Source organism: Grammomys surdaster, unplaced genomic scaffold (assembly GCF_004785775.1).
Source record: "Grammomys surdaster isolate TR1022 unplaced genomic scaffold, NIH_TR_1.0 187, whole genome shotgun sequence".
Lineage (NCBI taxonomy): Eukaryota > Metazoa > Chordata > Mammalia > Rodentia > Muridae > Grammomys > Grammomys surdaster.
Window position 1 is genome coordinate 9599525 of NW_021604632.1, and position 10909 is coordinate 9610433.

At 45.5% G+C, this 10909-nt stretch overlaps 1 protein-coding gene across 4 annotated transcripts in view; it reads right to left on the minus strand.

Annotated features, from left to right (window-relative positions):
- Positions 1-10909, minus strand: part of Dus2 (dihydrouridine synthase 2) — a 40727-nt gene that overhangs the window by 11023 nt on the left and 18795 nt on the right. For 3 of the 4 annotated variants that reach the window (XM_028768531.1, XM_028768534.1, XM_028768533.1), the window contains exons 5-9: positions 10118-10161; positions 8357-8417; positions 6908-6955; positions 1053-1118; positions 845-915 (exon numbers count right to left, since the gene is read on the minus strand). In XM_028768531.1, coding sequence (XP_028624364.1) covers positions 845-915; positions 1053-1118; positions 6908-6955; positions 8357-8417; positions 10118-10161 — 290 coding nt within the window. The remainder of the gene's footprint in view (positions 1-844; positions 916-1052; positions 1119-6907; positions 6956-8356; positions 8418-10117; positions 10162-10909) is intronic. The other variant, XM_028768535.1, reaches the window with a different exon arrangement.

The window sequence follows — 10909 nt, forward strand, 5'->3', positions numbered from 1 at the left end:
AGAGAGAGAGAGAGAGAGAGAGAGAGAGAGAGAGAGAGAGAGAGAGATTGAGATTGATTCACTGGGTATAGTGGCTGATCCCAGCACTTGGGAGGCTAAGGCAGAAGGACTAAAAGGTCAGGACAGCTTAGGTTGTACAGTGAACTCCTGTCTCAGAGAGAGAGAGAAAGAGAGAGAGAGAGAGAGAGACAGACAGACAGACAGACAGACTGACTGACTGACTCAGCTATAGAGGTGAATGCCTATAAGCCCAACATTTAAGAGGTGAAGGCAAGAGCATCAGAAGTTCAAGCCCAGCCTCAGCCATGTGTCAAGTTTGAAGCAAGTCTGAGCTCTATGAGACTTTATAGTAACAACAAATCCAAACCAAAACCAGAAATGGTAAAGCATTTGCCTGGCATGTAGAAGACACTGGATATGATCTCCAGCACTTTAAAAATAGGAAGGGAGGGAGGGAGGGAGGGAGGGAGGGAGGGAAGGAGGGAGGGAGGGAAGGAAGGAAGGAAGGAAGGAAGGAAGGAAGGAAGGAGAAAAAAACCCTAAGATTTAAATTTTTAATCCCACCACTTCTTGGCTATCTGATAGAATTGCAAGCACACATCCTTGTACACTCACACATCCTGCAGGTAGGTTCCTTCTTCTTCTTTTGTGTTGCTAATGCCTGAAGTTGTGTCTACTGTCAGAAAGTACTCAATGAATGAACAAATGCAAGCCCATGCAGAGTTTAAATATTCTCTGGATTCATAGGCTATCAGAGACCTAGGCTAAATACACAGAGAAGCTGTTTGTCACACAGGGTCTGCTGAGTGATCGTGAGTAATCGCCCTGTCAGTCAGTCACTCACCTCCCATGAACTGCGATGGCTGAAATGCCAGTCCTCTCTATCCGCTTCACAAGGTTCAGGGTATCTTCTAGCTGGGTAAGAAAGATTACAGCACAAGGTGGTCATTAAGGATCCATGGAAGGAGCTTCTGACTCCTAAAATCAGCTGAGTTCCACCACCAGACCCAACACTACCTGAAAGAACAGACCTTCAAAAGCTATAGTCTTACCGAGGGCAGGATTCGGATTTTACAGGTCACAGGTCTGTGTGTTCCTTTAACAAGAGTGCTGAGGATCTGCAAAGAGTAAACAAGAACACCGGTCAGGAACAAACCACAACACTGCCTGCAATAGTTAACACACCTATAAGACCAGTGCACACCGGCAGAGGAACAGTTTGTATACTCTGAGCACTTGCTGTTATCTGTCGCATGCATTTACATGTAAATTCTACGAGGCAAGGACTCGGCCTGTTGTTCTTGCTAAAATCTCAACACCAGCAAGTCCTTGCCTGATATATATAAATAATATTAAATATGCTGAATGAAGGAGTAAGTGAATGGACCTTCACGCAGTCCTGTGTGAAACACAGTGGTTCCTTGACAGGAGAAGCATCAGAATTACCTGGAGAGCTTAAGTAACACAAACTCTGAGATCCTACCACATTACTTCCTGAATGGTCCTCTAAGGACAGAACTTAGAAACCTGTGTTTTCAAAATCATTGCCCGAAACGCTCAGTATAATCCTGGGGCCTACTCCTGTTTAGGAACATATGACTAACAGCTCTTTTTTTCTTTTCTTTTCTTTTCTTTTTTCCCCTTTCCTTTTGCCTGCCTTCCTTCCTTCCTTCCTTCCTTCCTTCCTTCCTTCCTTCCTTCCTTCCTTCCTTCCTTCCTTTCTTTTTTAAAGATAGGGTTTCTCTGTGTATCCCTGACTGTCCTAAAACTTACTCTGTATACCAGTCTAACTTTGAATTCTAAGATTCATCTGCCTCTTCCTCTCAAGTGCTGGGATCAAAGGTATGCGCCACCGCTGCCCAGCAACTGACAGCTTCTTTTCTGAGTAAAAGTCCCTGAGTGTCAGCCCAAGAACTAGAATGAGAAAGAAAAGTCTCAAGGGGCCTAGGTCCTGTCCTCATGAGACATCAGATACACAAATATATAAACTGGAAAAGGAAAATAACACATTCAATAAGGTTTTAAACATTTTTTTTTTTGGTTTTTTTTTTTTTTTTGGTTTTTCAAGACAGGGTTTCTCTGTGTAGTCCTGGCTGTCCTGGAACTCACTCTGTAGACCATGCTGGCCTCGAACTCAGAAATCTGCCTGCCTTTGCCTCCCAAGTGCTGGGATTAAAGGCGTGCGCCACCACCGCCCGGCTTAAACAGTTCTTATATAACAATTAGGAAAGGTTGCAAAGAAAGATCAAGACATAGCACAGGAAAGTATTCAAGGAGATCGCTTGACATGGCAACAAGAGAATCAGATCAAGAGAGATACAATGCCCTGGATGTCTGTGGCATTGCTATCTTCTTCCTACATCAAAAATCTCAGGCCAGGCACGAGTGTGGGGAAGGTGATCTCAAACACTGACTCCTAACCTGTAGAGGTGCCTCCTGACCTGCAGAGGTGCCTCCTAGGCAACAGCTACCAGACAGGCTTGAGGACTTTCGGTTACCTTAATTCTAGACAGATGAGGGCAGCAGAGAGCCAGCTACAGTAAAACAGGCCTTATCTAAGAGCTAAGGATAAGAAACTGTAGAAAGGCCAACAGTTCACCAACAAGGCCCTCCTTGCTGGCCAGGAGGGCAGGAACACTCTCCAGGTGCTGCCTCAGGCAGCAGACTAGATCTGATTGCCCAGAGTCATCCTGGCAAGCCTTAAAGGAACATTTGTACTTTAAGGAAGGGGACACTGCCAGGCCCATGAGGATCCATCAGAAAAACTCACTCTGGCTAGGTATGGGTAGCACTTTCCTCAGCACTGGGGAGGCAGAGGCAGGAGGAACAGGAGTTCAAGGCCATTCTTGAACCATAAGGAGCAGAGGCCAGCCCAGACTACTTGAGACCTTATCTCAAAACATACAAGTCAATCAGCCAATAAATAAATCCCATGTAAGTTTAATGACTCTGGTTCACAGCAACATATCTAGAAGGTTCCCTTGCAAGTGCTGACTTTGAACCTTTGAAATGTAATGACAAAATACCAAGTGGTTTGATACAGTTTTTGGCCTTAGAGAACTTCCTTTTGATTTATCCTAAATACCTCTAGGTACTTTCTAGGTGTTTCTCTTCACGTTCACATTAACAACCAGGAAGGAGACTAGGGACGTGAAAGATCCAGTCACTCGCTAGGACCACACGAGGGAAGCACGAGCAACCCGAGGTTGTCTTATTGCCAGCGGTGTAGACACCCCACCATCCAGATCTAGATAATGCCACATGCCCCTGCCAGAGGAGGGAGAGGACCAGGGATGAAATATCCAACTATGAGCAGGCTTGCCTCACCAGATCTACTGGCTGGCCTGAAGATCCCCCCTCTCTCTCTCTCAAAAAAAAAAAAGAAAAGAAAAAGAAAAAGAAAAAGAAAAAGAAAAAAAGGAAGGAAAGACATGTGCCATTATTAGTTCCTCCCCACCCTTAACTTCTTGGTTTTGGAGATGGGTTTCACTGCATATCCCAGACCGTCCTGGACTCCGTTATATAGTATAGGATGTCCTCAGACTCGCAACCCTTCTGCTTCAGCCTCTTCAGTACTGATGGACATTATAAGTGTCTGCTACCTTTTTTTTTTTCTTCAATTTCTTTTTCAAGACAGGGTTTCTCTGTGTAGCCCTGGCTGTCCTGGAACTTGCTCTGTAGACCAGGCTGGTCTCAAACTCAGGGATCCACCTGCCTCTGCCCCACTCCCAACATTATGGGATTAAAGTCACGTGTTACTATGCTTACCTGGAACACTTTTAACTAACTCGGTTACATTCACAACATAGTTAAGCCACTCTCACTCTGTATTTCCATAGCTTTCTCCTGTGCCCACATGAGCATCTTTATCTTGAGAAAACTTAAAGCACCCACGAAGCCGTCAGCCAGCTCCCAGCTTGCTGGTACAGCATGGACCTGAACTGAATCCTGCCCAATACACCTAAGCCACATCAGATGGAAGCCTGAAACCTCCCTCTCAAGCTGGCACACGTGACTGTAGCAGAACGAAGCAAGCTCCTGAGACGGAGTACATTACTGCTGTCTCTTACCAAATGAGCTTTTAAATGTGGGCAGGGGCAGAGCCAACATCATTGGCCTTCTTAGTCAGGTGATGGAAGAGAGGGAAACCGCCTGTGTGCACACTTGAACCGGAGCCTCCTTTGAGGCATCCCCTGGTCAAGTGTGGAAACCATTCTGAGAGCCACAGATGCTCCCTCCATTCTGCACAGGGCCTGAATGTAGGTTCAAAAGCCCAGGTGGTTACTGAACTGTGGCTAGGATCTTAGGAACTATCACAGCCTCCTGAGCATGAGGTGTCACTGGGAAGGGACACTAATGCTGCATGCAGTCAGGAGTCACAGCGCTATAGCTTCTTAAGTTGGCTTCACATGCCACATATTTGAAAAAGGGTCTTAAGCAATTTCCTCTTTTCTCTCTGTGCTTCATTTGGCTTTGGTCTTTTGAGGCAAGGTCCTGACGTTGAATTCCTAATGTTTCTGCCTCCTCCTCCCAACTGCTGGGATTTCAAATGTATGTGTAACACATTCAATTCAGTTTCAATAAACTATTCTATTGTTGTCTGTTAAATTCAATTTTAGGTTCTTGTTTTTAACTTGTCTATTTAGGTTTTTTCTCTTTAAGATGTATTTATTTTATTTATATGAGTGCTCTATCTGCATGTACACCATGTGGTTGCTAGGAATTGAACTCAGGACCTCTAGAAGAACAGCCAGTGCTCTTAACTGCTGAGTCATCTCTCTAGCCCCTAATTTGGGTTTTTAGCTTAGTATTTTTTTTTTCAATCAAAAAGGTAACAGTGGTCTGGTAGTATGTGGTAGTTTAAATAAGAAATGTGCCCCATAGACTCAGGTGTTCGGATACTTGTTCCCCAGTTGGTGGTGCTGTTTGGAGAGGTGACGGGGAGGAACAGCCCTGATGGAGAATATCCCTTCGAAAGTTAAAAACTTACAACACTTCCAGTTCACTCTCTGTGATGCAGGTTTGTGGTCAAAGATGTGATCTCTCTGCTTCCTGCTCTTGCCTGGCTGCCGCCATGCCTCCTGCCATGATCAACTCTTATCCCTCTGGAACTATGAGCCCATTAAACCCCTCCTTTTTTTTTTTTTTTTTTTTTGTGGTTTTTCGAGACAGGGTTTCTCAGTATAGCCCTGGCTGTCCTGGAACTCACTCTGTAGACCAGGCTGGCCTAGAACTCAGAAATCCGCCTGCCTCTGCCTCCCAAGTGCCTGTGCCACCACTGCCCGGCAAACCCCTCCATTTTTAAGTTGCCTTGGTCACGGTAGTTTATCACAGCAACAACAGAAACATAGTGCTAATATGGGAGGAGTATTTGCTCTCAGGAGTCTGAGACTAGCATCAGCAACACAAGCAGACACTGTCTCAGAGAGAGAGAGAGAGAGAGAGAGAGAGAGAGAGAGAGAGAGAGAGAAAGAGAAGGGGGAAGATGGGGGAGGGGAACGGGAGGGAACAAGCGCAAATGCCTGCTATGTTTATTTAAAGGGAGAACAAATGAAACACACACTGGAATGTGCATTGAAAAAGCAGCTCCTCTATAAACGTCAAAGACACATTTTTTAATAATAGACTAAAGGGACGTTATCTGAGGCTAACCAAGAGAAACAAAGACACCTAACATATAGTGATCCCTCCATATCCCAGAGACCCCTTGACATGATGAGTATGTAGGATTGAGCTGTGCCGGCCAGCACACTCCATGGCAGCTCTCACGGGGTTGGGTCTGACTGCAAAGTCTCTGAGTCTGTAGGAAGCACCAAGGCTCAAAGCTCAGGCAGGGAAGTGGGGTGGAGGATGTGAAGGAGGAAAAAAGAGCCAGTAGACCAAGAAGGTGAGAACTGGTAAATTAGGAGAAAAAAGTCATGCTCTAGCCAGTTGTCACCTGCACATGGCCAGGTAGCCCTCAGTACTAGGTGTCAATGCCAGCCTGTCTCCTGGTCCTCATGAAGCCCATCTGTACACTCTCCAGAGGAGGGAAACAAGGGGAGCCTGACTTCACCTGGCCTCATGCATCCCTGGCCTGGGCTGCTCTCAAAGGCCTTTATGGTACAAACCTAGAATCCCAGCACTCAAGAGGCTGAGGCAGGAGGATTGGACATTGTCCAAGGTCAATCTAGACTACATAGCAAGTACCAGGCTAGCCAGAATCATATAGTAAGACCCGATCTCAAAAGAAAGGTCGGGGAGTAAGGGATGGGAAGTGACCTGTGGTATACACTATCCATGTGATCCATAAGCAGGAGGCACCCCGCTACTCTCGTCCACCCCCAGGAAAGGCCTGTTCATCTACACACAGACTTCTGGGCCTGCCCTTACCCAGAGTGATCTGCCCTCTGCTCTCAGATCATCCTGGAAGGGAAAGTAGCAATACACAGGAGGAGACTGTATCTGAGTTCCAGGCCCGGTGGCTCTTAGGTGACATGTCCCTATCTATAGACTTTTACAGACCTCGAGAGCACTGAAGGCTGACGGAAGAGTTCCTAAATCTAGCTGCATATCAAAATGAGTTTTTTAAAATTTCCAGGTCAAGACTGGAGAGATTTTGGTATGTGAGAGCACGATCTATGCAGAGGGCTGCAGTTCAGTTCCCAGCAGCCATAGCAGGTAGCTCACAACCACCTGTAACTCCATCTCCCAGGTAGCCAATGACCTCTTTAGCCATTGTGTATACACGGTGCGGACATATAGGCAGGCAAACCACCCATAACACATAAGAATGAATAAATTTAAAGACATTTTCTCCGGGCCCCAAATAGAGATTCTAGGCAAATTTCAATAAATCTGGAGCAAAGGGTAGAGACATTTTAGAGAACTCTGTCACAGCGTGTTTGAGGACCCTACCGTCACTCACCTTCTCGATCTTGTCAGGGTCTGACAGCAGAGCAGCTCCCATTCCTCCCTAAGGAGAAGCACACAGAAGGCCTTACGATTGAAGAAGATGGGCCAGCCACAGTATGGCGACAGAGTAGCAACAAGGTAGCTAAGACCCACTGGAACTGGCATTTTCCTAACCACCTAGGAAGGTAGTGTTGTCTGTGCACACCACACACCCCATCAGGAATTGGAATGTGATGGATCCTAACAAATATCTGATCATTTTTGCAAAACCACATATCCACCTAGAAATGGGCACTACAGATGTTACTTTTTAGAACTACATAACCTCATAAAATCTCTGATTCATAGCAAACTGAGCCCACCATCTACTGTGCCCCTAAAACAAGGAGTCCACCTGAGCAGAGTGGCACACATACTCAAGAGGCTAAGTCAGGAGGATCAGTAGTTCAAGGCCAGCTTCCACTGCATAGTGGTGAGTTAACCGCTAGCTTGCACTTCATAGATATATCCTGTGTCAAAAAAACAAAAACAAAAACAAAAAAAAACAAAAAAAACCCAAAAATACAGCAAATGACAGTCCACAAAGTCACAGAACAACTTAAAGCTCAATGACACCAGTGATTCTGTTTTAAAACTTTTTAAAAATTATTTACTTATTTTATGTATGAGTGCACTGTAGCTATCTTCAGACACACCAGAAGAGGGCATTGGACCCCTTTATAGATGGTTGTGACCAATGATATGGTTGCTGGGAATTGAACTCAGGTCCTCTGGAAGAGCAGTCAGTGCTCTTAACCCCTGAGCCATCTCTCCAGCCCTGTTTTAAAACTTTTTAACATGTATTTATTTACTTATTTTTTTTTGTGTGTGTGTGTGTACATGTGTGTATGTATGGTGTGTGGGGAGAGGGCACACGCATCCCACAGAGCATGTGCAGCGGTCAGAGGACAACTTTGAGGAGTTGGTTGTGTCCTTCCACAGCGGGATTCCGAGACTGAATTCACTTCGTTAGGCATGTATGACAAGCATTCTCACCCGCTGAGCCACTCTGCTGACTCACAGGATCTGCGAAAGCCTGAGTTCATTAGACATAAAGTAAATGAAATAAAGTACATGTAGCTCAATTTGCTTAGTGTACATGAAGCCCTAGACCCAGTCTCTAGCATCTCATAAAACTAAATGTGGGGAAAACATCTGTAATCCCAGCACTTGGGAAACAAGGCCGAGTGGATCAGAAATTCAAGGTCATCCTGTAGCTCAGAAGAGCCTCCAACTCATCATCCTCCTGCCTCAGCCTTTACAAGGTTAGATTACAAGTGTGGACCATCATATCTAGCCTAATAGCATCCCTTTGAGCATCTTTCTAATCCAGCACAGGATCTAGCCCAGAGCCAGTTACTATAATAGTTAGCCTCATTTAACCTGCACAGAATAAGTCTAAGGAATAAATAAATCATTTTACCTTAGTGGAATACTCTTTTGGACAGCCCATGTTGACATCAATACCAGCTACATCATTTTCTCTGGAAAAGCATGAAAGAGAAAAGGAGGTAAACACTCTACCTGAAGGAAGAAAGTAGATGAAGGTAAAGGGTTCTGGGCTCCTGAATCTCCTCAGCCTCCTGGGCCTGTGAAGCACACTAATTCTCAATGACAAAAGGTAAAAATCATAAACAAAGCCCTTCCCCCAACTGCAACTGCCTCACCTGAGCAGAGCTCCAGAAGAAAGACATAATGAATACACATCTGTAAGGAGCTGGACGTACAGGACTTTACCACGCTTAGTGTTGTGTCAGGTATTTCAAACACTGAGTGACCCTGAACTCCATCCTAGGGTTATCGTTTTGACTGGGGGAGTGGAAGCCATTTGTCAATGTAGAAAGGTGGTGTAAGCACAGAGCCCATCGCAGAGCATGTCTTCTACAAAAATTACTAAACTGAGCCAGGTGTGGTGGGACGGATGTAAGCCCAGAACTCAGAAAATGGAAGCAGGAAGATCACATGTTTGAGGCCAGCCTGGGCTACATGAGATAGAAAAAGGAGGAGGAGGAGGAAGACGAAGAGGAAAAAGAGGAAGAGCAGGAGCAGCAGCAGCAGCTAGTAGTTGTATTAGACTGGTTTCATTTGCTGAGCTGCACAATTGGTTTACTCCAAAGAATTCTGTGATATAGAAAACCTCTTCACCTTACCCACTGGTTTATATCGGTCTGTGATTTTCAGCAGTTAAGGCCTGAGTTCTTTCTTACTCTCACTGTCATCAGTAACAAAAACGAGTATGAAGCCCTTATGTGTGCCACATGTTGCAAATCCATGACACGTATTATTTCATTTGCTGTTTCCTATAATGCCAGAGACTGATAGACATCATTTTATAAGGACGAGAACCAAGCTATCAATGATATTCGGTGAGTTACTGTGGTGGTCTGAATATGCTTGGCCCATGGGAAGTGACACTATTAGAAAGTATGGCCTTGTTGGAGTGGGTGTGGCCTTGTTAGGGGAAGTGAGTCACTGTAGGGCTGGGCTCTGAGGTCCTGTGCTTAAGCTCCACCCAGTGCAAAAGAATCAGTCTCCTTCTGGCTGCCTTTGGATCTCATGCAGAACATTCAGTTCCTTATAGATCCCCATGTCTGCCTGGATGCTGCCATGCTCTCCACCTTGATGATACTGGTCTGAACCTCTGAAACTGTAAGCCAGCCCCAATTAGATGTTTGTCTTTATAAGAGTTGTGTTGATCATGGGGTCTCTTCACAGCAATGGAAACTCTAACTAAGACAGTTACCTAAGTTCACACAGTTACCAAATAGCAAACCCTGAATTCCAACTGAGCAAGGCTTTAACTCCAAAGGCCACCACCTCAACCATGGATTCTCCTGACCACTAACTCTGGAAGGAACGTATCTGATCTACATTTCATGAGGGTTAAAGCTGTAGGACTCCCAGAAGAATCCCTAGAAAGGGGAACCCATTAATAAACATTAAAAGGAGGGCTCCCTGTAGAGAATCTCTGGGATATAACCACACAAAGGATCTCTGGGATATAACCATAGCAGGTATACAGGATTCCCAGGCCAGCCTTCAGATACCACAGAGAAAGAAACCCAATACCCTTCTCCTGAAAAAGAAAGTAAGGGGCTAAGAAGCAAAAGATGGGTAGCTAGTGATATGAAGGTCTCACAGCTTACAGAAGAGACAAGGCATCCCCAAGGAGGGAAGGACTTACACAAGCCTGGCCACAGCAAGGGCTCTCTCTGCGTCTGAAGTCCCCTGGGAACACAAGAAGCTACATCAACCTGTCTTGACACAAGTGCACACATGTAGACAAACACACCTATTGGTATCTTCACACACACACACATACACACGCATGCATGCATGCATGCATATACACATGCCAGCAAGTGTAAGAATCAGGCCCACTTGGGGCTGGAGCGGCGACTCAACAGTGTTTGTTTTTTAAGAGACCAGTACACTAAACTTACCAACAAAGGAAAAAGATGGAGTTGGAAGGCCTAGACAATCTCATTAATGTCATGGTTACTTTCAAACATTAAAAGCAAAACAACAATGCAGGGGCTGGAACAATGCAGGGGCTGGAGAGGTGGCTCAGTAAATAAAGTACTTGCTATGCAAGCATGAAGGTCAGAGCTCAGAGCACGGGTACCCACATAAAAACCAGGTGAGGGCCAGCAACACAGCTCAGTGGGAAAGGGCTCTTTCTGCCAAGAATGTCAACTTGAAATCAACTGCTGGGACACAGAAGGCAGGAGAACTGACCCCTGCAAGTTATCCCCTTACCTCTACATACGCACTATGGAACAAGCGTGTACACACACACGCACACACACATGTGCACACACATACGTAATAAAATTGTATTTTTTAAAAAGGGGAGAAGTCCCGGGCGGTGGTGGCACACGCCTTTAATCCCAGCACTTGGGAGGCAGAGGCAAGCGGATTTCCGAGTTCGAGGCCAGCCTGGTCTACAGAGTGAGTTCCAGGACAGCCAGGGCTA